This window comes from Erigeron canadensis, chromosome 6, assembly GCF_010389155.1.
Source record: "Erigeron canadensis isolate Cc75 chromosome 6, C_canadensis_v1, whole genome shotgun sequence".
In the NCBI taxonomy this organism is placed as follows: domain Eukaryota; kingdom Viridiplantae; phylum Streptophyta; class Magnoliopsida; order Asterales; family Asteraceae; genus Erigeron; species Erigeron canadensis.
This window is the reverse complement of record NC_057766.1, coordinates 28,198,961-28,226,337: the sequence shown is the minus strand read 5'-3', so window position 1 is coordinate 28,226,337 and position 27,377 is coordinate 28,198,961. Positions and strand designations below refer to the sequence as shown.

Below are 27,377 nucleotides of genomic sequence, written 5' to 3'. Positions count from 1 at the left end.
GTTACTTTTTCTTTTTAATAAACGATCACTTTTTTATGAACTTACGTCATTTACTTTTGTAAACCTTTCATATTTAATTGGATATTTCTTTCTAATGAAAAACTGATTGAATCGACCTTCAATTCTATACCGAAACTTTTGCCTTTAACAATTCTTTCGTGTAACTAATACTCTCAAATTCTTACTGTGGGTTGCAAGAAAATATATTGCTGTTTTTTTGGACCTAAAATTCGATATATTAATAAAATTAATCTTCAACAATGGTAAACATAAAACATTGATAAGAATACAATGATATAGTGATATATGGTGACTGCATTTTGTAAGACAATTGAATTCGGATGATTACATTGTGAAATACAAATTAGTCACAGATAACTTATTAGTATAGGTAGAGTATCCAACAGTATCCAACAAGCTTGAGAGAAATATTTGTTGACCTGCATATTTTGACTCTTTAACACTAACAAAATTCCAAAATCTGGCATGGAGATCTGATAATATTGTTTGCCCAAATTTATGTCTTGGTTGGACGGTCTCCAATGGGGTATCATTGGACGCCCTTAGGTGTCTTTAGTTGTCTATGGATATTTTTATTGAAGTTTGTCCAAAACGAAAGATTTTTTGATTTATGTCTTTACCTAAAGGCATATGCCCTTAGGCTATCTCCAATACTTTGTATACAGATGTAGGGATATGTAATGATTTTTGTATGGTTGGAGGTAAAATTAAAGGATTTTAAGGATGTGTAAGGATTTTAGGGGTTTGTAAGGATATGATGTAGCAGCCCAAGGACGACTAAAGCATCCTTAACATTGGAGATAGTCTTAGTGTATTGCTATAAATTATCAAATATATTTTGTATAAACATTTATCATTCTTAATTGATGGACTCTTTTTCTTTAAAAGTGTAAATTATCCACAACTTTCAAAAAGTCTAGTATACATATTTTTTTTTTTTGGAACGACAATAAAATTGTATTAATAATATGAATAAAACGTACACTAGCAAGATACTAGTGTTCGAAAGTACAAGATCTAGAATTACAATACTATACAGAGTCTAGACCCATCTTAGAACTTTAACTGCTAAGATTGTAAAAGGGTTGGAAAAAAACTTATGTCAATTAATCCAAGACATAAGAAAAAACCCCACCAACGAAGGTTGAGCCACCGGTTTTCACTTCGTGATGTTTTTGATGCCAAAAAAAGGGTCTAGTATATGTTATATTAACCACGTTGGTATTAGAAAACCCTTTGTGGAATAGATCCTAGTTTAAATCCATCGATGATAAACCTCTATCTCCTAGTGGTCTGGAGAGAAAACTACCCAAATCCATCATATACGGAAATTAAATACATGTAGTCATTGTATAGTATGTTGAAAGTCAATATCATAGTTAGATGCAATCTATATTACTTGTGTCATTTAGTATTTTGTCATATATCTATTTGTTAGCAAGTGAAGAAATGGTCGTGAAAATTGACCGACTAGTTAAGATCACGGGCTGGTTTTTAGATAGTAGAGATGCCCATGTTTATTTTAGTGGTCCTAGTTTTTAGGTAGCAGTTATTTTCTATTGGGTTTCAGTATACCCAGTTCTAGTTGTTAAGCCTATATAAGGCAGTCTTTTGTTTTCTATTAAGTAATCAGAATTTAATCAGAAAACTTAAGAGTAAAACACTTTGTGCAAGCGTGTGTGAGTTTATATTTCCGATTGAACATAGTATAGCTAAGGTAGGTTAAGACCTCTTGTCAGGAAATACTAAAATAGACCTTTTGCGGTTTACCAAATTCTAAGCTATATGGCCCAATATGAAAACCCAATGATATCCCAAATGCTCGTAAATATGTAAAAGCTAGCTCAAGTCTCACGCATCTGTCTTCCTCGTATTGTTGATAGTTGATTAAAGTTATCCAATGGAATTTAAAAATTTGGGCCTTTATTCAGCCCAAAGATACGAGCTTAATAAAACTTTGGGCCTTATCACTTATATTCGCTGCAAAAGAAATATGGAGTAAGAAATAACAAACAACCAACCAAGAACCAAATATTGATAGATGTGGGCAAAATGCTCTCGACAGGGGTGACATTACCGCTGAGCCGAAATATACTGTTAGTAAAAGAAAAATAACAAACAAAAACGCCCATATATACTAACACAAAAGTATTATTACATAACATAAACTTTTTCAATTATAATAAAATCATCTAGTATATAGTATCTCAGATATAACCTATTACGAAGTTGGTCTAGGTGATAAGGAATCTTGTTATCTCACATTACGTTTCAGGTTTAAATGAGCTAAAAATGGTTTGTTGGGGAAAAAAAAACTTTCCAAAGAACAAAACATAAAGAATATAGTATAACTCAATATCTTATGATACACACTTTTTTTTTTTTGCTCAAAGTTGGTTGTCGGGTGCTTATATTTATTTGCTGCAGATTGACTAATGTTAAAATAGTTTGCACTAGTAAATTGGGAAATGATCCAGTGATGCCAGCCTAGCTAGCTGGTTGAGGATACCCGGGTTTTCCCCCTAGGCGGGGGATCGAGACTTGCTATTGCATTTCTTGGCCCCTGTTAAAATTCCTCCCGTCTATGGATGATAAGGGTTGCCTAGGTATGCTTAAGCGTAACGGGTTTTTCCTTGGGTAGCCGACTCAGTTTAGAAGTAGCGGGATCTGGTTTAGATAACCGACTACCCATGCTGAGTAGCTAGGTTCTCTCCATGTTATAGTGAGGAGTGCTTCAGTATTATGAATAATGTGCACCTGTTCAAAAAAAAGTAAATTAGGAAACGTCCGTAGTTATTGTAGTATACTTAGTATTAAAAGTTTGTGAAGAAAAAGTAGTTATATACTATTGAGATATATAAGTTTAACAAAAACTGATGATGCTTTTAGGAAAGGGATTTGCTAACTAGTGCCCCTAGTGCATTAGTTAAGAAGCATTTAATGAAGTCCAACTTTCTTAAAATATGAAAATATGTATTAATTATATGACTTAAAAATAGAAATTGCTAAGTTAAATTAATACACATTAAATACAATTTTTGATTAAGAAAGAAAATAACAAGTTCATTAAATGCTCCTTAACAAGTGCACTAGGAGCACTAATTAGCAAATTGGGTCAGGGGCTTAATGATAACCACTAATCCCAGACAGCTTCTTAAGTCTTGGTGAGCTCAAATGATGTGCTTTGATCTATTTTACATTATCAAAAGTGTATAATACATAGATGAACCTAAGATATATGCTTTATCACATAATGTTGAGATTAGTTCAAAAAAAGCCACACATGCCCATTTTAAAGTTCCACATAAATACCACAAGCAGTTTTATGGCTATAAGTTGAATAGATATAAAGATCTTGCCAAACAATGAAGCTAGTTGTCGGTATTATTGAAAGCTTCCCTCTTGTAAGCTAGCTTGTAAGCCATTATTGTTATACAATATAGCACAAATGCAGTAGGGGGCCACTGCCATGGGAACTAATGAGAGGACGACGAGCCATAGCCCGTGGTTGTCAAGAAAGTAATTAGCACTAATCATACTCCTTAAAACGTTATACGTCACCATATGAACAATGACAATGACTAGATGAACTTCAATCGCCTTAAATAATCGCATACAAATGTTTACACCTAAAAATACATCACAAAACACTTGATTCATTACTTTAACAACAAGCTAGCTAGCTAGATAGAAAGAGCTGGCCAAACAAAGGAGTTTTCGGGTAGGTATGGATAGTTCCCTCCACAGTGCTTGTAAGCCATTACATTAAAGATCATATATATGGTGCATATAGGGGACCCATATCGCAAGGAAGATTAACGGCAAAATAACTTAATCCTCATCTTTTGTTGCTGAGAAAGTTATTAGGCGCTCTAATCACACATTTTCATCTGACGGTAGCGTACGTACGTAACAAAGTACAACAATTAAGCAATAATATTGGTCTTTATCAATTAGTCGACAAACCAAACAACATTTGCTTTTCTATATTAATTACCCAAATCCTCATTTCTGACCATAAGATATGTTCTTCAATTCGTTACAAATATCATATGTACGTATAGCAATTTCCATAGTAGTAGCTAGAAACAAACACCACAACTAAAGAGGGAAATCTAACATAACTCTTTACTTGTTATCATTGTAAATTAATCACTCGGTCATTGTGTTGGCGCACATAATTATTAAGTTACTAAAATACAAGTTTCCAAGTAAGTACAAGTTTCCAAGTAAGTACACACTTATTAAATCAACTAATTATAGCTTGATTGATAGAGTTGGACTATATATATATATATATATATATATATTATATTATAAAGAAATATGGTTTCAAACTTTCAAATTCAACAATATATATATGATAATACATAATGTATCATATATCAATGCCTACAACTTTATCTCTCCTCCATAAATCATTTTATTTCTCTAATTATTTCAAAAAATTTTATCTCAAAAACCGTAAATCGATAAATTATAAAAATTATATGGGTGTTTCTTAAAATTTCATGCTCTTTCATTAGAGATGTCATTCGATATACTTTCGACGAATTTTTAAATCCGAGGGCGGAGCCCGTACGGCTAAGACATTTGGCTATGACACTTTATGACATATCACCTCTTATAACCTATCATACTCTATGACCTATCACCCTCACCATCTCACCGCCGCAACGCGAAGTTACTTCCTCTCGTTTGACAACTATAGAATCTAGCTATCACAGTATATAGTTAATACTTGGATATTAAGTAAAGTTATAGATAGGGTGGTAGGTTAAGTTACAACATTTTAAAAACTGGTTGCCGGTACTAAAATAGAAAAAATCCAAGTTCCTTCAAATTATAGAATGTTAATACGTGGCTAATCTTTTAGCAGAACAAACCCATGTTGGTCACAAAGCCACATGTGCATATATCTACTTGCATTCATGGTCCCTCATAACTTCCCTATATATACATCACTCTTAATTTACATCCCCAAAAACAAAGCATCAAAAATTTCTTCACAGCTTACTTTCTTGACACTCTTAAAAGTATCACAATATTAAACACCTTTCCTAATTCAAATTTTGCCTAGATGACTCGTCCGTACAGATTCCTGTCCACCATTGATAAGCCCGTGGCGATAGCTGACCCGCCTTCAGCCGCCGCGGTAGAGTCAGATTTTGTGGTCATCCTTGCGGCTCTTTTATGCGCTTTGATTTGTGTAGTCGGTCTAATTGCGGTAGCGCGTTGTGCATGGTTGCGTCGCGCTTCTGTTGCCAGTAGCACGGCGACTCAAAATCCTCAAGTCGCAAATAAAGGGCTAAAAAAGAAAGTCATTGAAGTTCTTCCAAAATTTATTTATGATTCTAAAAAAGTAAACAAAGGGTCTAACAACACTTGTGAAAAGTTGTTGTCTAATGATTGTGCTATTTGTTTAGCCGAATACATTGATGGAGACGAAATTCGTGTGTTGCCTCAATGTGGACATGGGTTTCATGTTGATTGTATTGATATGTGGCTCGGTTCGCATTCTTCATGTCCTTCTTGTAGACAAATTTTGGTGGCTACCGTGAGGTGTGAAACTTGTGGTGGATTTCCGACTAAATCCATTGCAAATAAAGATAGGCAACATAGTACTGGTAGTAGTAGTAGCTCTAGTTTATCAAGTGATTGTTATTTGCCTTGATATCGACATTGTTAAATTTTCATATGAAAAAGAAATATTGATTCGTAACATAATGCTACAACTACAAGTCACTACAAATTAAGGATGAACATAATTTCTCAAATCCCAATCTTGTCTCTGTACCGTCTCGATCAAAAGTGATATCAATGAGAAAGGGGACCGGGTACCAAATTAAAGAGTCTACAATATGTGCATTTCATGTCTATGAAATTTTTTTTTTTTTTTGAACTGTCATGTCTATGAACTTAATTTGTTTTTTATTTTTTGGCATATTGTACGTGTTTTTCTAACTGCCACAAGTATCTCAGACATTCATATATGTCTAAATTTTTTTTATAATGAGATTAGAAATTTTATAACGTCTGTTAAGTTATTCTATATGGTCGAGACTTATGTATCCTTGAGAGAAGTTCGGATTTTAAATTCAAATATATGTGTATATTTAAATATATTTGAGTTAGTTTTAAGAGTAACAGTAGAAATATAATGATATAACGTAGCCGTTAAAATAAAATAAAATAAAATTCGTAACATATTAGTCGAAGAGGCGGCGGTGAGTAAAATTGAGTCCTAAAACCTGTGGGACTAAAAACTAAGACAGATATATAGGTAGCACATTGTTTTTTTACTTTTTTTTTTTTTTTTTTGTGATTACATATCGATCCTTATCTTATCACCAAATTTTCATCTTTTGTTTGGCATTGGAAAAGAAAAAGGTTACACGGAGCTTTGTTGTCTCTGTTCTTGGTAGGGGCCATGAATCTCATTGTTTTTATCTTCATTTATTATAGTTTCCCCTAATGTGGTTTAACCTTTTTATAATCTTAGATGTGACAGGAGTTGGATTTCTCTTGAAATGATCAATATGTATATTACTAGTATATATATATGAACATAATAAAATGGGAATGCTCTAATACTCGTAATAGTATAATTGTTTAAAATTGATAATACTATTGGAAATTGGATCCTGAATTATATCGCAGTTGAGTAAGGAAATTCGAAATCTTCAAATGTTTATGACGGTACAGATGTCGAATTTGTTCATGCAGCTGACAAACAATTTTTTGAGGAACAGAACCACGTCCTTGAATAGATTTATGGTGGGGGTATAGATAGACGGAAATGAGGGATCGATCCTCGTTAATCTTATTTGCTGGAATCTCATGTGACGTTTTTCCCTATTAAAACATTGATATTTGTAATTTTGTAATCCTTTAGGACCATATATGTAATAGTTCACATAACCATGCTCTTGCTGTGAGCTTAAACTAGTACACATTATTGTCATGCCAAGAATGGTAAATCCGTATTTTGTATGATCAGTTTGTTTCCTTACACGGTTTCGTCGTGTCTTTGCGTTCTACTTATTATGTAGCAAAATCAATTAAACGAGTGCTTATTTATAATATGAGAAAAATTACTTGTTAGAGTTTATGTATGAAACACTAATATATTAAATTTTTTAATATTTATTTTATAATGTATAAATAATTGGGACTCATGTTTTTTATTGATTTATTACTAAGATGTGAGAAATTTTATACAAAAACTTATGTATCTAACGATTATGTATTCTCGTTCCTTTTATAATATGGGGGATGAAATATAAGACTGTTAGGTATCTAAGCTTAGGTGTGGAACACTCATATATTATTTTTTTTTAATTCACAAAATTCATAGGGGCCCAAACATTTATTCATTAATCAAGATATATTAAAAAAATTTGTATGTGAGGGGTTCCACACCTAAGCTTAGGTGTCGTACAACCTTATATTCACATTTCTTTTATAATATATATGTTTTAAATGTAATTATCAATATAATTGGCTCTAACATTGATAATACAAGTTGTCTAGTGATATTTTACAAAATAAAACAATGTATCTTAGTATTGTCTCGATGAAAATCAAGACAAACTTTTATTGGGACAATTAAAGCGATATATTTTTGTTTTAATGTAATTGATTGCCATCTACCGTGACATATTGGAGGACAAAGAAAACAATGCTTCAACTAGATTGATGGTACAAACTAGGAAGTGTTAGCTAGCAAACAAACAATTAATAGGCAAAAGAATTATTTCCAGATTTTTTATGATTCAAAGTCTCTTTCAGAATTTCTATTGTGTTATAAATTGATTAAAGGTGTTCGATTAGTTTCATTGTTCTTGTTGACTTGTTTCGGAACCATGTTAGACTTATTTCGGAACCAAACATGGCAAACCCATGTGCCCCTGACAACACTTAACCAAACTACTTATTTATCCATAGACAATAAGGATTCTCCACTCTAAGATGGCTCTCGATAATAACGTACATTACTTTTTTGTTAGTGTTATCACGTCAGTTTTATCTTACTATTTTTAAAATTATTTTTTAACTGACACGCAGTTAATAATAATATTTTATAATTTTCTCGTCACTTAAAATTAAAAAGAATAAATGTCTTGGATTATTCATCACTTTGTCTCTTCTTATCGATCTCTTTCATGTCAGTTAATTGACAAAGTGGTGCATTGGTTAAACTAATGAGGGGCTATCAATGGTGTGACAAACGCGACGCACGTCACTTTCAAGCTGACGAGTGGCGAAGCCATTAGGAGCTCGACTTTAAGGGTCGTTTCCTTCCTTTCTCACAAGATACTCATGTCTAAATACTCGGAGTGGATAAATGGATTTCGTAGCTCTTGTGCACTATCACAAGATAGACCCCATAATATAATAATTGTGTTGATATTATTTCTTCAAGTCAATACTTTTTAATTAATACATTATTTTCCATTGCTTTCATAACCAACAATCAACAATGTAAACAACATGAAATCAACATAAAAATGTTGCTATAATTTGTATTATTTAACTTATTACAAACTCAATAACTTGATCTATTTATAAACTTATGTAGATCTAGTAAGAGAGCATTCACAAACGTATGTGATAAAAGAATACTCAAACTATTGCTATACACAAATGTAATACTAATGCACAAATATGCATAAAATCAATACGTACATAATTTTAATAACAAATACAGATTGAGCAAGAATATGGAAGGAAAAGTGATTAAGGCTTGTGAATGCAGTTACGGGGTTTAAATTAGCAACATTCATAAAACGATACAAAGAATACTGTGAATTTAAGCAGCACGTACTTGACTATTAATTAACCATAGCAATTATTTATTATTTTTATGATTGAACATATGAGCGGGTAAGATATTTTTTAATCCAGCCAAAAGAAAGATCTTTTGGTAGTTCATGTTCATGACTTAATGAGAATGAAAACAAGCTTATGTCACTATCAAGTTAAAAGATAACTAAGCATTTAAGCATTATCATCACTGCGGAAGGTAGTTAAGTTATTTTCAAATCTTGAATAGATAGACGAAATGAAAATAAACTTTTTAATTATATGTATTTATATTATATTAACTTGTTTATTATCTATATCAATACTTCTATACTTCTAAATAAAAATTATAAGCTCATGTTGAAAGTTTACAAAAATGGGTAATGCGAATTGACCAAAATACCCTTAATAAAATAAATCACCAACAACTTTTAATATTAAATTACATCATTAGTCCAATATATTATAAAATATCTCTACTAACCCCCTTTAAATCACATACATTTACCTACACCAATTGATGTTGCCACCACCATCACCATCCGTCGCCGCCATCACACCACCATCATCGTCGGCTCGCCGCTGCTTTGCGCGGGTACCATACTCAATTAGCTTAAATTTATTCATAACAAGTTTTCCAGTTATATACTTATATATAAGATCATGTCGCTAGCTAGCCAGCCTTCATCTCAATGCTCTAAATAATTTTCAAAAAGGATTTGTTATTTTATTTGTTTTCAAGTATGCTTAGGCTAATGATCAAGCTGGCTTACCAACTTTAGTTAAAAATCATTTACAGACATCAACTAATTAAACTAACCTCCATGTTTATAATGAGATATATTGTACGAGTAATAGTACTATACGTCTCATGGTCATCAAAAGTAAATTTATTAAATTGTTTTAAATATAATTGAAAACAAAAGACTATTGCTCACAAAGATTAGCAAATTTCTTGTTTTCTTCTACGAACTGATTTGTTTAATTTACCGTACGTTTTTGAACATTTATGAGTGAGCTTATATGAACAAACATGATACGTATACCGATACACATGTTTGTTCATTTTTGTTAGAAAAATTTATCCTTTCAAATCCCATTGAACAATATATAAGTCATTTTCCGTGTTATCCTAGCTGCTTGTTTGTAACTTGTAACCAACGTACAAACATTACGACAAATTTATCATTTGTGCATTTCATTCTATGAAGATTATAAAAATAAGTAAAAAAATTTTAAATTGTTCACACCTATAAATGTGTACATATAGGATAACTTAAAAGTTATGACAAAAGTTTCAAATTTCACATCTAAAAGTTTGAAGAAAAAAAGTTATAACACAAATAAATGTGTGCAATATTATACCTGTATGTGTTTTTAAATGTAAAAATCATTTTTCCGGGTGATTTTACATGCGCACTTGCCTTTTGCATAAAAATCACATGCGAAGAATTGATTTTCACACTTATAAATACGTACAAGTATAAAATTTATAAACACTTATTAGTGTGAATATTTTTTTTTTACGCTTTTTATTTGCTTTTTATTTGTGAAATTTTTAAATCTATCTACATTTATTGATGTAGACACTTTTTATAATTTTGGAAATGTGAATTGTTTGATAGAAGTTTATGCACTTTTTAAAATTACGTATAATAAAGTGAGAAATGACTATTCATTTTAATGGAATAATCCCGTGAAAACATTCCATAGTTGATCGACTTCACTAAAAAACCCAAATCTTACGTGTTTGTTATTATTTATTTTATCTTAGTCTAATATTATAAAAAACATTTCATTTTTAATCAATAAATATATATTTGAAATCTGTTGTAATATTTAATCATCAAAAAATATATAATCTTTAGACTAATAGGAATAGAGCATTAAGAGAATGTTTCTCCTCCACTCCTTACATGACACGTGTCTAACACTAATCATTAAAGGCATCTCCTCATTCATTTGAGGTGGAAAAATGTCCCTAAGACATTTTTTTTCTTTCTATAATAAGTGTTATATGATGTATTATTTATATTATATATATTATTTATATTATAGAATAAAGTTTAAATTTTGTAAATAAAAACTAACTTCATTAAAACTAGTTACTAAAATTTTTAACTAAAATTACAATGAAAATTTAAACTAAAAGTACTTAATAAAAATTTTAAAAAAAAACTAGAAGTTCATAATAAAACATACTAAAGCTAGTTTTAATTGAAAGGTAGGGGAAGATAGATAGATAGAAGAACATAGATATGGTGATTTTGTATATGTATAAATATGTATATACGAGATGAGTGCCCGCGCAATCTGACGGCGGTGGCGGCAACGAGTGGTGCTAGTAGCGGTGGTAGTAACGATGTGGTTATTAATATAAAAGTATTTGACGTAAATGGTAGTGTAGTTATTTTTATGGTTAAGAAATATATCTTTTGTAAATAACTTTATTAAGAATATTATATAGATATTAGGTGAAAATATTTAAATTAATTAATAATGGAAATAAATAGTTTGGATAAATATGACTATAAGATATTTTAAGAATATATTGGGTAAGTTTAGTGTGTGGGTTAGGACGTGTTGAAAATTAAGGGTATTTTGGGTATTTTAAAGGTAAAGAGTTAAAAAGATGGGAGAGTAGTTTGTTTATTAATAACTTTGCCTTTTGCCTTCTACGAGGCAGTCAACCGACATATTCCAACATCTGTACCGGCTTAAGCTTTTTGGGGGCTTAAGCGAGATTAATTTTGGGGGCTTTTTTAATTACCATACAAAACAACGTAAACATAACTCGTGTTCTGCTAGTCAATATGCTGCCTTTCTTTGTGCTAGTGATCCTACCTCATGGTGTACTGTGGAATAAGGCCTTTCACGTCTTTGATTGTACCTGCTACCTTTCAAGTGTAAGGACCATCCACTTTTAGAGTGAAATAGTGCTTTCAACAGTCTAATACATACCTGCTGCCTTGCATTATTACTTTCTGCCTTGCATTGCATTGTTACCGGTGGTGAACAACAGCAAGGGATGAGAGATTGAAAGAGCTACAAGAAAGTCAGAGATGAGAACAAGAATTAAAGAATTGAAAATAAGTGATAATTAAAATACCCTTTATAAACTTGAATGCTATAATAATGGTAAATTGACAGCCAACTTTGATTTTTTCTATATGAGTAATGGAACTTTGATTTTCAAGAAAGGAGTGATCGTTGAAACGGTTGGTCTTCTCAAAGATGGAAGCCACTGCTTTTAGTTTAGATAAAGAACCCTAACTATTTTTATTAATTGTAAACTACACACTTAGAATTTAGAATAGATATAGCTGATGTATTAAAAGTTTGGGGGCCTTAATTACTGGTGGATTTTAGGTCCATGCCTAACCCACTAATACTATAAGGCCGGTCTTGTCCAACATAACTCCAAACGTTCAGACGCGTTTCAAAAGTCACTGGTCACGCGAATTAACGAGGTAGAACGCCCCGGAAGGAATTGGGGCGTTTTGAACGGAAAAAAACCAAATCTTATCGTTAAAGTTTGTGTCCAGAGACCAGAGGTCAATACCTCATATTGACGTATTTGGTAGGTTGTAGAAGAGATTTCCCGTTATTAAAAAAATAAAAAGAAAAAAGAAGCATTTTTGGAGAAATAAAATGATAGAGAGCCCTTTTGTCAGTTAAAAACGTACATGTGCAGGCCCAGCTGCAGCTCAGTCCCCACATCTACACACCACACACATATATATTCACATAAACATACAACATATATACATATAACACTCCATCTTTCTATATTCTCACAAAATCTATCCACTCCCACTTTTTCTCTTCAAATAAACCAAATCCTCATTTTCTCTCTCTCTCTAAAACTTGAATGAGTCATGACTCGCAGCTTCAGATTCCTCTCAGCCGTCACTAACTCATCTTCATCTTTCGACCAAACTACCGCAGAACCGCCGGAAGCTGTCGCCGTGGAATCCGACTTCGTCGTAATCCTCGCCGCTCTTCTCTGCGCCTTAATCTGCGTTCTCGGCCTAATCGCCGTTGCTCGTTGCGCTTGGCTCCGCCGCGGATCCACCGCCGCCGCCACTCGTCGGAACCCTAACCAATCCACCGCAAATAAAGGACTTAAGAAGAAAGTTGTCGAGACATTACCGAAGTTCGTTTACAGTTCCGGTGAATCCGCCGGAAAGCTATCCTCCGGCGACTGTGCTATCTGTTTGTCGGAATATTCCGACGGCGATGAGATCCGTGTGTTGCCGCAGTGCGGACATGGATTCCACGTCGGATGTATTGATTTATGGCTCGGTTCGCATTCGTCGTGTCCGTCGTGTAGACAGATATTGGTTGTTAGCCGGTGCCGGAAGTGCGGCGAGATTCCGGCGGTTCCTCCCGCCGGAGAAGGTGTAACGGAAATTGAAAGTAAAGGAAGAAGGCAAAATGATGATAATAGTTCCTGTTCGAATCCGAGTAATTATTTGCCATAAACACTTGTTGTACTGTATGTATTAATTTATTAATTAATTAATTAGTGTTTATATTATTTGAAATTAATTAATTAATGAAATGGATAATATTATTTGTCCAATGATCCGTGATACGGAATAAAGTTGGTGTAAAATTTGGACGGTTGCGATCATTTGTATATTAAATAGATTAGATAAGTAGGTGCTGGTAGCTTTGGTACAAGTTCAAAAGTTAGCATTTCAATTTTAGTGAGAAAAAAAGTACAAAAAGGAAAAAGTGAAAAATATGTGGCATTCAATTCTGGAAGTCCGGTGGTATTTCATTTTAACTAGAAAATTTTAGACCCGCGTTATTAAAACGGTTCATTATTTTAGTATATATGTCGTGAATTTTCGACCGCTTAATAGAAATAATTTTGTCTTTAATATGTTTGTTTAAAAGTGTGCAAGAAACCAAAACGTAACCCATAGTAAAAACCCGAACGAGATGTAATATGACAAAAATATCAATATATTAATTCAGAATTCAAGCGGATGTGATATAGCAAAATGCAAGTAGTGGTATGGGGTGTATCACAATAAAGTTGAATGACAAATAAAAAGTGTGAAAAAAACAAAAGAAATGACCCGTAATAAAAAAATCCAAAAAGGAAAAACAAAACTAAAAAAATATATAAAAAAAAGACGTGACAAAATCCGAACAGGATGCAATGTAGCAAAATCCAAACTACAAGAAACGTGTGATGTGTCACTTTATAACCGATGCCACGTGTCAAGTTTTAATAAGCATGGTTACTATTGATTACCATGCCAAAAAAAACGAAAGAAAAAACTCCAAACGACATCCGTAATGTCAGAATCTAAATAGTGATGCGGGGTATATGATGAACCAATAAAATAGATTATATAAGCAAAAAAAAAGGTATCCAAAACCAAGAAAATCCGAAATATAAATAACCTTAAAGAAAATAGAAATAACAAAAGAAAAATAAAATATTGAGTAAAAAGTTTCCAATATATTAATTGAGAACACAAAAGCCAAAAAACTATAATAAACATCAAGAAAAAAAACCCCAAACAGAATCCAAAATGGCAAAATCTAAATAGAGATGCGGGGTATACGATGAACCAATAGAAAGAAAACACAAAAGCAAAAAAACTATGTAATAAACCAACAAAAACCGAAAGAAAAATAATCTTAACGGGATCCGATATGGCAAAATCCGAAAAAACGCGGGGTATAGGTGGACCAATAGAAAGAAAACACAAGCAAAAAAAAAACTATGTAGGAAACCAAGAAAAACCGAACGAAAAATAACCTTAACGGAATCCGATATGACAAAATCTGAGAAAAAACGCGGGGTACAGGTAGACTAAAAGAACAGCGCCACGTGGCACGTGACACTATTCATTGGGCTCGCCTTTAATGAGATTACAATATTTTGAATTTCCGGTTGAATATAGTGTTTTATTTTGAATTTTTTGTTTTATAACTTGTGACCAACTATTTTTAATTGTGTTATTTAATGTGTTATATAATATTCGATTAAAGTTATATTAATGAAAATAAACCTAAAATTCAATCAATTTATATTTTATCAAATATTATATAACATAAAAAATATATATAGTTATAGTCAAAGTCGTAAAAAAAATTTTTAAAAATTTAATATTGGAAACTTTAGTAGGACGGATGAAGTATATCAAGCTGTACCAAACTACTAATAATAAATTTGCGACATCTATTCACTAAGACAAAGTTTATACCTCAACTCGTAAAAAAAAAGAATAAGTACAAATTGTCTTATTATTTATACATCGACTCAACTCGTAAGAGTGACCCTAAGTACTCGTTTATGCGTGGTCAATTCAAAAATTTCATCTATACACAAGTATGTCGTCCACGCAATATAAAGGGAGTCAATATTTTTTTGTTTAGTATTGATGCCTTTTAATGATGATTTTTGCATGTGTAGTTGTACGAGTAGTAGTTTACAAGATGGGATTTTCTAATAAATGCCCCTAGGGCAATAATTTACCCGTATTCTCGAATTTAATGTTTCAAATCAAAACCCCCATTAATCTTTAATACTTTTATCTACACTCAAATATTTTACATTAAATTACTCATTGCCATCAAATTGAAAAATTATACGTCCAAACATTCTTCTTAAAAATATGCTAAACATATTACAAATCAAACACTAATAAATATCAAATAATACACACATATTTCTGATTTCTAATGAATATGTATTCAAAGAAAGTGGATGCAGTCAGCATATCAAAAATCATAGGTAACTGAACATTCATTCTTTATATGTAACATTGTTATTAATTTCTTGTACCTTTTATAGTTATCCATAAGAACGTACTCTTTTGCAATGTTTATTTAGCACCCATGTTTGTATAAATTTCCTATTGCGGAATATTTAGTCATGATTAATTTGGATTTAAACAAGCCTCCGACTGAAGAAGGTAATGAAACTCTAATTGATTATAAACCTTTTGTTGGGCAAACTTTCTTGACTTTTGAAGGGGCATATCTTTTCTATAAAAACTATGCTTACAAAAATGGATTTTCTATTCGCAAAGATCGATTTATTAAGAAACATGATAGGATTGTAAGACGTTTATGGACAGTCAATTAGAAGGTGGTGATATTTTGTGTCCTCCAAAGTCTGTAACAAACGGGCGTCCAAAAAAAAGACGTCTCATGGGTAGAAAAGAATTGGCAAAGAAAACAATCAAGATTTGTTCGATATGCAAAGAAAGTAGACATACGAAACCTATATGTAGCAATAAAGAGAATAATATGGTCTTAGACACTCGTTCTTCGAATTTGAGTGGAAAGAAATGTTTAGCTAATGATATAGGGTTAAAGCCTATTTTCACTTTGAACTATTAAAAGAATTTAAGTCTCTATAGGTTTTGGTTGAATTATTTATTTGAATGATATTAAATAATAGTGATTTTGCTATATTTTCTACTAGTGATATTTGTGTCCTAGCTTGGTGAAAATATTTTCTACTACCGATGATTTGAGTAATATTTTCCAGAAGGCATATCGTTCGACTTGGTGGCAATAATTAAGTAATTTAATATAAAATTTTAGAGTGTAAATAAAAGTATTAAAGATTGATGGGGGTTTTGATTGGAAGCATTAAATTAGAGAATACTATCCATAAAAAGAAAAGTAAACTATTGCCCTAGGGGCATTTGTTAGAAAATCCCTTACAAGATAATATAACTTGTTATCCTACTATTTTTGCAATGAAATTTTTTTTTTATTTCGAAATTTTATTTAATGTCTATTTTTTTTAACAACTATTTTAATTATATGTAACTTAATTTATGAAAAAGTTTATTTATCTTGTAGGCAAACTCATTCTCTCTTTTTCAACTTTTTTACCTTTATAATACCTAAAAAGCCTTTAGTAATATATATAACTAACATTATTATTTATTCATAAGCCTTGACTACCGAATTTACCCTCAGTTTAATTAATTTACAATGTCTATTTTTGAATTTTTAAAGTAACTATGCTAATCTTTTACATCAATAACATATATTACTCACCGTCATCATCACGATGCAACTACTATCATCGTTGTCTATCGCTTGGGTATTCTCGCTTGGGTATTCGTCTTTGTTATTTTTGTAAAACATGTTAGGAATTTCATAGTTAAGTTTTAAATGGTTATAATATATAAAATAAATTAATTTCATAAATGGAAGGTTTGATTAAAGAAGATAGATATTAACAAAGATATAAGCTGTAAAGACATATTTGGTAATATTTGCATATTTATATATTGAGTGACTTATCATTCTAGATAATATAATGCAATATAGATAGAAACATAATTTTTGATGTATGCAATAATATATACTTAACTTATACCATGTTAAACATTTAATTTTGATTTATCAGATATTTTTCTTTCAACTTTGATGATAAAAACTTTTGTTTTATATTATCTAACACTTTATATAGAATATATAAATAAATTGTGTTTAAATATATTTTTCATTAATTTAGCTTTCATCAACTATGATATAAGACAAACATAAATATTTATTGTTAAGATTGTAACCAGAATACATGATAAGTCAAAATGAAACATTTAATATGACATATAGGCGAGTAATAATTATCAACAAGATCTTTTCTTAAATAATAATAATAATGGCTTCAGTTAATTGTATCGCCAGAAAATATAAAAATAGATGGATATGGATACGGTTGGGCTGGTTACATATTTTCATTATATAATTACATTTACATATATTGACATTATACATGTGAACAGAATCATATGAACTTGTAATTTCAGTCTCCCATCATCTTTTAATGATTCCTCAAGCTCATCTTTTTCTTTTTGAATACCACTTTATTTTGATTTTTTATTAATTGTAATATTTATGAGAAGCGGAATAATGTCCTCTAATTCAACACGTAGTCACGTACGTCGGTACGTGAATGCGTTTTCGATCGGAGAGATCAGAAGGGTCATTTGCAAATATTCATTTGCATTTTGCCTTGTATTATGTTGGAAACTTTAATTAGCTAATGGAGGTGATTTTGTATTAGGACGTTGATATTGGATGTGGGATGGAGCATGGGTTACACCCATTCCAAACAGGAACACCACGCCATCAACATGGGTTGGGTATGAGTTGATGGTTTGATGACTTATGGGTTTGGAAGCTATACTAGGTTGTAGATTGGTTGAAGACTTGAAGTCATAACGGCTAGAAAGCAAACATTTGATCATTGAAAAAATTAGTGTGAATTGAGATGTAGTGTGGATTGGTGATGCTAACAAAATTAGGAGATGTTGTTTAAAAAAGACGAAATTAAGATGTCATAAGATGATTGGTTTGGAAGTATGGATTTAAATAGTGTGGTATGTGTTTCATTACCATGACCATTCAGGAACAAAATGTGATCGAATTTTTATTTATATCCAAAATAATTTTAAATTAGTACGTCATATTAATAACAAATGATAATTTTTTTTTTTTTTTTTTGAAGCTTAGAAAACAAACAAACCAACCCTAACATGACGATACAATATTGATATAAAAAGATTAAGGGATGTTTGGTGGTTTGATAATACGAAATTATGAATATTTGATTTATGAATTATGAGTTGGATTGTAACGAAAAGATGGGAAAAACACCCAAATCTTTTGCTTTGTTTAGAATAAATCCATTACTTTGGGTTTAAAGCGTATGTTTTAAAGATAAAACTCATTCTTTCATTCTTGTCTTAAAAAAACCAAGCACATAATTTTTTTTTATAACGACAAATTATCGTAATTTTATTGTAGAATTACACAAAATATTTAAGATAAACTCAAGACTTCGATCTAAAAACCCCCAAATAACATATTCTATCAAATAACATATTCTATTAAAGTTAAAATCTTTTATTGTAGAGTTACTCGATTTCACCATACCTGAGCGTTACCCAACCACCCTCCATGGTGTGGCCGATCGGGCATGACGAACCCGGACCTTACCCGATCGGTACTCCTTCCACTCTTATCAATAAGTTATCAACCCATTGACAAACACATTGAGCTTTCGATCTAATAAAACACATACTAGCAGTTTTAGATTGTAATTTGAAGCCTTAATCTTCACTTGGTCTTTAATAGGTTAATTATATTCACTTGTGTTTTTTTTAAAAGAAGTGATCTGTACACCACCAGATTTTGATTGTATACCACTAAACATGTTATATAGCATTGTACCATACAACACTCTAAAACACATTTGGTGGTATATGGTCAAAAACAAGTGGTGTGCATATCATATCCTTTTCTTTAGTATAATCACTCAAGTTCATCTCATTTTGCTTTTTGTTTTTAAGTTATTTGTTTATGGTGTATGATCACTTTTTACGTTACATGTCCGTCATTGAATATTAGAATATGAAAGCTCAAAATTTATGTGAATGCTTCACCAAAGTTGCGTTTTCATAGCAAATAATTACTTTTTCATCTAGACAGTTTTTTAGATTATTTGTGTTTTACAAGTGTAATAATCAAATAATTATTTCACAACGTAAACAAAAACACCCTACTCTAAATACGAAGATTTCAAAATAATGCTTTAAAAAGGAATACCAATATTTGTTAATGTGGAAACGCCCTTGATCCTTTATAGGTTTGCTGACATATAAACTAAGGGAGGAGACAATCGCTCGTGCCTTATTCTCTTATTAATGATTAACAAATGAAATACAAGATGTTGAAGGCCTTTAATCGAAATAGTAAGAAGAATTGAGAGTAGCGAAGAATGTGAGCAGGAGTGTTTTAGTGTGTGAATATAAGTGAATTCGTTGCCATCATGGATCAAAGGACAAATATATACTATATTATAAAGCAAATAAGGTTTTCAATTAACATTCAATTTTTCAACAATGTATATTTGTACTTTTATAATATCTATACTATATTATAAAGTAAATAAAGTTTTCAACTTTCAACAATGTATATATGTTAATGCATAATGTACAATACATCTAAATCACATTACATCAATAACTTACACCACTCTTCGTTATCGCAACCGCCACCACCACCAATCTCCGTCGCCACCACCGTCGCTACCGTCACTCCCCAACACCACCCGTCACCGTCATCGACGCCGCAACGCGCGAGTACCTTATTCATAAACTAAAGGACCTAACTAACACCCCAAAATATTGTGATCTTTCAGAAATTAACACATATTGAGTCTTATTATGTTATGTTTGTTTTTTCTTGCTTACATTATTTTGGCTAAAATTGTGTTATTTCGTATTGAGGTGATCGATACTAATAAATAAGTAAAATGAAGAGAGTGTATCATGTAGTACTAATATGTACTCAATTATACCGGCCATCTATCTACTACCACACGGCTAACTTAATTTGATGCACATGGACGACGTACGAAATAAAATGAATCATGAGTCCAAGTGGACCAATATACACAAACTAAATCATGGAACGTGCATAATGCCCAAAAAGGGAAACATGTAGTACTTGAGCATGCTCAATTGGATGTCAAGTCGAAACATTTTAACAACGATGATGATGATTTTGTTATTTACAAATTGATGCAAATACTGTTTGTTCGATTTCAACCATCATGAAAACATGGTTCTTAATTAAATATGGAAACGTGTCATGGCAATTAAGAACCAAACCAAGTAACCAACTCCGGCCACCACAACTTTTATAAACATTTGCCACATTCCAAACCATAAAGAAAATTAGTAGGACACTTTTCATAATTCAAAACATGTAGGATAATATGGTTTTTAGGACGGACTAGATTTGTTTTTGAATCGAATACGATTTATTTCGACCCTATCAACAAACTTTGGGTATTTATTAATTCGGAATAACGCTAATGAGACAATTATGTTATTAGGCTACAAATATCAGAATAAAAAAAAATCACAAGAAAGACAATAGAAGACGGGCGGCAATGACATAATGGTCGTGGTGAAGTGTCACTAAACCACAAAAACTTGAATGCTTTTTAATAGTCGAAAAATTTTCCAACGCCCACAAGCAAATTTAATTACAAGTTCCAGTTTTTCAGATGCTAAGAGAAAAAAAGAAAAGACCAAAAACTTTCGCGACAAAGATTGTCAATGCTGAAAGATTTTCCAAACTATCTGACTTTATTTTTCTTTCTTGTAAACGAAATTTTTCTCACCAAACATTTGGTGACGACATTTTAATCACAGAATGATTTTCTCAAAAGATTTATATTTTATCCCTCCAAACGAAAAATACATACGCCTCAAAGCATGTCGTTCGCCGGATGCTTTTCAATGTTTTTTTTTTAAATTTATTTTCATTTAAAAAATATTTTCTTAATGCAATATATTATATTTTAGTTTAGATTATATACTTATATAACTTCGTTTAATAATTAATATAGGTGAGGATCCTAGAATAAGATGTGTTGAGAGAAGGGAGAGAAGGTCCTATTGACCAGTCAGAACGCGATATGTGTCAAAAAAATTGGAGCGCGGTAGCAATTTTGTAAATAAATTAAATTTTTGGTCAGCTTGGGTCAGCTTAGGGTCTACGTTAGGTTGGGTCAGGTTATTGGGGTCAGGGTCAAGTTGGGTCAGCTTGGAAGTCAGCTTGGGGTTGGGTCAGCTTGGAAGTCAGCTTGGGGTTGGGTCAGCTTTAGGTGGGTTGAGTCAGCTTGGGTTTGAAGTCAAATTATTTACAAATATGCCACCGTGTTTTTTTTTTAAATAGCCACATGTCACGTTCTGATTGATTCATAGGACTTTCTCTCCCTTCTCTTCTTAAGACACTTTCTCATTTGATCTCTCATATATATATATATATATAGGGGTTGGGTATTGTAAAACAAGTATTAAAGTAAAACAAATAAGACATGATCTTGACCCTTGGATCATGGTTAAATTGATGCACGAAGATTCACGAAGCAATTGATGCACAATGATTTTCATGCTGCACGGTGATCTTCAGTGAAGAAAAACCTATTGTTTATTTGTTTTACTTCGATACTTGTTTTATTTTATCTAAACCTATATATATATATATATATGGCGACGATCTTCACGGTATGACAATCAGTAGCGAGTATATGTATGTATAAATTCGGGGCATACTAGGGATCTGTACGATAAAAGGTAGTTCAACAACATTAATGACGGTTTATTGATTATTTGACCTTAGATCTGCAAATTAAAGAGGGCCTGCATATTCACCCCCTTTAAATTTCTCAATTCTCTTTTCTTTTCTTTTTCCCCTCTAATTAATCGTCGACCCCCATTCTTTTTTCTTCCAAACTTTAAATTTAATGAAGGTGATTATATTAATATACGTATCTCATTATATTAATAGGTGCATACTATTGACCTTAGACTTGTGTGTAAAAATTCTAAAATAAGAAAAGCATCATATTCGTGAAATGAAAGTACACTACTGCACTTTTTTGGCTTCACTAATATGGTGCACCCGGCTTTTAATTAATGTGGGAGCTAGTTTGAAGTCTGGTAACTTTGAGACACCGGCTTTAATGAGATAACTTGAACACCGATGTCTCAAACACCGGTTTTGTGATAAAGTGAAAGAAGACTGGTGTCGAATTCATTGACATGTTCAACGCCGGTGTGGCGGTGGTGCTCCAACACCGTTTTTCGCAGTTTTATAACCTTTTCAAATAGTGTTAGTGTATTCACCACCTACTTTGAAAAATTTAGCATCCGTTCAATTTTTTCCATAAATTCATGTCTCAAATTTTAGACCGAAAACTAGTAAACATGCAACACCGGGTTACATCCTTTGATGATGAAAAGGTGTGACTAATAAATATTAGAGTTACAAATCAACGGGTATTAACATAACCAACACATTTCTTGTTTTGACGTACTAGGAAATACAATTGGGTTTTGGTAGGTAAATTTGGTACACCATGCGAAGTCTAATTAGCTCATACAAATTAACATGTACTCTACACTCATCAAATCGTATTTCAGCTTAAGTTGAATTTTCATGGTCCCAAATAAATCAAAATCACGTAAAATGCCTCGATGACACTAAAATTAGCAACAAATCACATTTTATGTTTTTTTTTTTTTTTTTATTGTATTTGCATATTCTTTGTTTTCAATCGATATGATGAAATTAAGTGTATTTAGCTAGATGATGCATGTTACTCCCACGAAGGAAAGGAGTAGGCGGACGACTTATAGTATAGGTCGGATGTTCCCGACGTGAGCAGTAAGCAGCAGATCCCCCCTTATTTTGGGAAAGCTGGTGGCCGCGTGTGAATTTTTTCAAGGCAAGGGGAGGCTTGATTCAAGATTGTTGTTTACTCTGATCCGGTCGAGGTGGTTTTCACCAGCGTCTAGGTGGTCTAAGTTCCTATGACCGAGTCTTTCTAGCCCTTGTGAACATCTTTTCTTAATGTATTAAAGAGGGCCTCTCTAACCGGTGAAGGTGGGTGTCCACTAACGACCATTCCTGGCTCGGCTTCGATAACGCAATTCCGGTGAACTTAGTGTATAGTAGTGACGGGCGGTGTTACGATTTATAAGTAAATTAGATTATATCCCGCATAATATCCGGATAAACATATATAACAAGTAAAATACTAATGTTTTATGATATCTTATATTGACAATTTCTAAATAAAAGATATTGAAAAAATAATAATGCTATAATTGTTTACATATAATTAAATGAGTTAGAATATTGTAAAAAAGGAATTGCATGATGTAAATATATATATATATATATATATATATATATATATATATATAAAATGGGAACAAAGATTTTAATGATTAATTATCCACATACTTAATATTCATATTACATTTATACGAGTATCATTTTATTAATTTAACAATATTAAATAAAATATGTTAAAAACATTGATGTTGTCATTTATATATATATTTTTTATTCTTTGATTATTCAAAACACCATATACAGATCATAAATATCTTCTATTTAAATATTATAAGATATTAACGATGTAAAATTAAATAGTTATAACTATAACTAAAATTTATTACGTTATATGATTAAACATATATAAAGTCATAAATTGATAACAATGAAAAAACAAAAAAGTGATTTTAAAAAATAATATAAAGTTTAAATATTATTTTTTATAATTATATTACTAAATTAATTACTTTCTATAATTATAAAATGTAAAAAATTACTTTTTATAATTAATTAACATATTTAAATTAAATTTAAAATCGTTATAAAAAGTATATGACATCGGAATTTTAATCCAATTGTTATATTAAAAGTTGAGCTTTATCTAATGGTCTAAATTTCTCAATTTTAGAATTAAGGTTTTTCTTTTTTATATATTTAAAAATTAGAGTGTTGATACATAGTTTAATTATCTACTACTACATAAGTATAGAGTATAAAAAAAATATGTTAGGCAAGCCACATCCATTAATCTTTGTGGAGTGGCAGAGCCAGGATTTTCATTCTAAAATTGCCGAATAGTTTTTATGATATTAACAAACGTAAAATTCAATTACAAAGCTAAATTACCGTATATAGTCTGAATTGCTAATTACCTTAAAAACTAAATAAGGATATAAAAAAAATATAAAAATATAAAAATTTATAAATATTATGAGCATGTTTTAATGTCATGACCACCCTTCACTGCAAAATAGTCTGTCACTATCTTTGTGTTGATTAGCATTTCTTCAATCATTCATAGTTTGATATTTGAAGTGAAAGTAGGCACAAAAAAAAAAGCTGATTGAGAAACCACTATCTTTCTTATAATGCTTAGAATCATCATTCTTCTAAATAAGCAGAGTAACAATACAATCAAGAATACCAAAAGTGTTAAGGGTGGGAATTTAGATGGCAACACCTTAGTTAACCGTAGGTTTCATCACATGTTGTCTTTATATGTAGAAAATAACCACCGACTCATTTTAATTGTCATATTTTAACTTGTCAAATCTTTTTATTCTGACTTTGACTATAAATATCTTTGTTTGTACTATATATTAGTTGATAAAAGTTATATCAATGAAATAAAAAGTACATGTAAAACTCAATCAATTCATATATGTTATATCAAGTGTTATATATAACACAAACAAAAGTATTTAAGGTTAAAGTTAGAAAAAAAAACTCAAAAAGTTAAACTAGGACACTTAATATGAAACAAAAGTAGTAAGACAATGGTTTGGTAATTCGTACCTAGTTATCACGTAGGAATTATGAATATATAATTGTGACATAAAAAGATATGAACTACTTATTGATCTAAGTTATGGAATTTTTTACTTTGTTTGCCCTGTGGTTTTTTCATTAAACGCGCAGATGTTCAGAGTTTGTTTGTTTATTTCACTTATCGATGTCTACGTCTTTCGGACAGGATATATGTCATTTGAATTTTCAAGAAATCACGAAAGGAGAAAAACCTTCTATTAATCCATAACGATTAATAAAAGGAAACTTTGTCCCCTCGAAACTCGAACTGGGTCTACCGGTCCCAAGACCCTCATGCACTGTGTTTTTTTTTATAATGATTAATGTATCTAAAATGTAGACCTAAAGTATGTTTTGTTAGTATATGTCACGTAAAATGAACGTATGTCCGGAAATGATTTAAGCCTACGGGATCACACGAAATGACACGGTAACTCTATATTATTTCTCTCCCTCTCTTTTCTCTCGGCTGAAACCCCTCTCCAAAGGGTTTTGGGATTTTCGGTTCTTAGCTAGCAAAGGGTTTAAACAAAGTGTTGTTCGGTTCGTGATCAAGGTACTAGCATACGATATAAGAGGTGTCTAGTATGCAATCATAGAGTGATTTACTTCAAATCCTTTAAAGTTTCTTCACTTTATTCATTTACAATTGTACATTAAGAGGTAATCCTTAATCCCATTTCAAGGTTAATTATTTAATTACATGGTTTTATTTGCTTCCGTTGCATATTCGTGTTTAAAGATATTTAGTTATATATTCCAACATGTTTAATATAAAAAAATATCAGTGATAAAGATTAAGAAAAATGTAAAATCCATGTATCAGGAATAAATTAAACATATTTTCAAGCACCGTCATTGTCATTGTATTAAACATAAAACAAAGAAAAAAAATACTATGGTCACATGTTACATGTAGTATATAACTTTGGCTTCGCTGCTATAAAAAAGTTACGTTTAGATAAAGTTGAGTAGGAGGAAAGTAGTTTTCAAACTCAATGTTCCTTTTTACCAACTTTGTTAAAAGGAATTCTTAAACCTAAGATTAATATATAATGACAAACAAATATCATCAAGAGTCAAGCCATTTGATGGACTTGCCTCGATTAAATTTCTTAATACACTTGTCTTAGACGACGGCATATAACCAAATGATACAAATTGCATTTATAACCTATAAACATTTGGATATACCGATTCAAAGATTATCAAATAAAAAATTTTTCATTTTCAAGAAAATCTGATGGAACTGAAACAAAATTTCATTTCTTGGTGTGTTTGGTTTTCAAAAATAACATGGAGGAATCTCATTCCGTTGATGGGGGAAGGATTTTATTTCTTTCGGCACTTTAATTTTAAAAATTCAAAAACATTTCGTCAAATTTCAATTTCCTTGATAGATTTCAGTCCTGCAAAAAATATTATGTGAACGAAATGTGCCCTTAGAAGATTCTTATATGATCTCAAAAACATACTGCATGTAAGAATTAGGAGGTCGTAACTCGTAAGTCCTGAATTTGACTTTTTACGTGCTTATGTTATTTTTAGTAAACTCCAATGAGCTCATTTCGTGATTAAATATGGTGGTGTTTGGTTCATAGAACTCCAAAGAATACTCTAAAATTAGAATCTGAATTCCATTCTTAACAATGCATGTTTAATTAAAGAAAATTATGGAATTAAAATTTAATATTTTTCATCAAATTCTTTTAATATTTCTATTCGAACTCAATATTTTTCATCAAATTTCTTCACAAAAGCAATAAGATGATTTCAATTTCAAAAGAATTTTCAAATATCTGACCAAAAACCCCAACAGTTTGGAAGATATCTTGACCCATATTATTATTACTTCTATTGTTATTATTGTTATTATTATATTAATATTATCAATATTATTATTATTAATATTTTTTCTCAAAAAAATATAATTAAGATTTAACTTTTATTAATGTTATTATTAATATCATTTCATCATAGTTATTTATTATATTATTATTATTTGTTTATTTATTATTATTATAAAAAATCATTTTCCAAATTATTATTTTATAAACTTATTAACTTAATATTTTTTATATTAAAAATTATTCTTATTTATTAGTAATACAATTATTTTATTATTATATAATTTTATTATTTATTATTTATCATTTACATTTTAAATGTTATTATTCATTTGTTTTATTATTATTTTTATTTCCAAATTATTATTTTATAATTATTGTTTTTATTTATTAAATTAATATTTTTATGTTATTATTATTATTCTTATTTATTAGTAATACTGTTATTTTATTATTATTAAAATTTTATTATTTATTATTTAT

The 27,377-nt window shown here is 30.8% G+C and overlaps 2 protein-coding genes across 2 annotated transcripts; both read left to right on the top strand.

Annotated features, from left to right (window-relative positions):
• Positions 1-5,016: 5,016 nt before the first annotated feature.
• On the top strand, positions 5,017-5,743 carry LOC122605424 (RING-H2 finger protein ATL8-like). The gene has a single exon (XM_043778375.1). The coding sequence runs from the start codon at positions 5,102-5,104 to the stop codon at positions 5,693-5,695; it is 594 nt and encodes a 197-aa protein (XP_043634310.1). The 5' UTR covers positions 5,017-5,101; the 3' UTR covers positions 5,696-5,743.
• Positions 5,744-12,610: 6,867 nt separating this feature from the next.
• On the top strand, positions 12,611-13,366 carry LOC122605241 (RING-H2 finger protein ATL80-like). Its single transcript, XM_043778152.1, has one exon. It carries the CDS (start codon positions 12,705-12,707, stop codon positions 13,308-13,310), a length of 606 nt encoding a protein of 201 aa, XP_043634087.1. The 5' UTR covers positions 12,611-12,704; the 3' UTR covers positions 13,311-13,366.
• Positions 13,367-27,377: the final 14,011 nt, after the last annotated feature.

Bases quoted from the DNA above. Each gene is read 5' to 3' on its own strand.
- LOC122605424 (XM_043778375.1), top strand. From the start codon at position 5,102: ATGACTCGTCCGTACAGATTCCTGTCCACCATTGATAAGCCCGTGGCG.
- LOC122605241 (XM_043778152.1), top strand. From the start codon at position 12,705: ATGACTCGCAGCTTCAGATTCCTCTCAGCCGTCACTAACTCATCTTCA.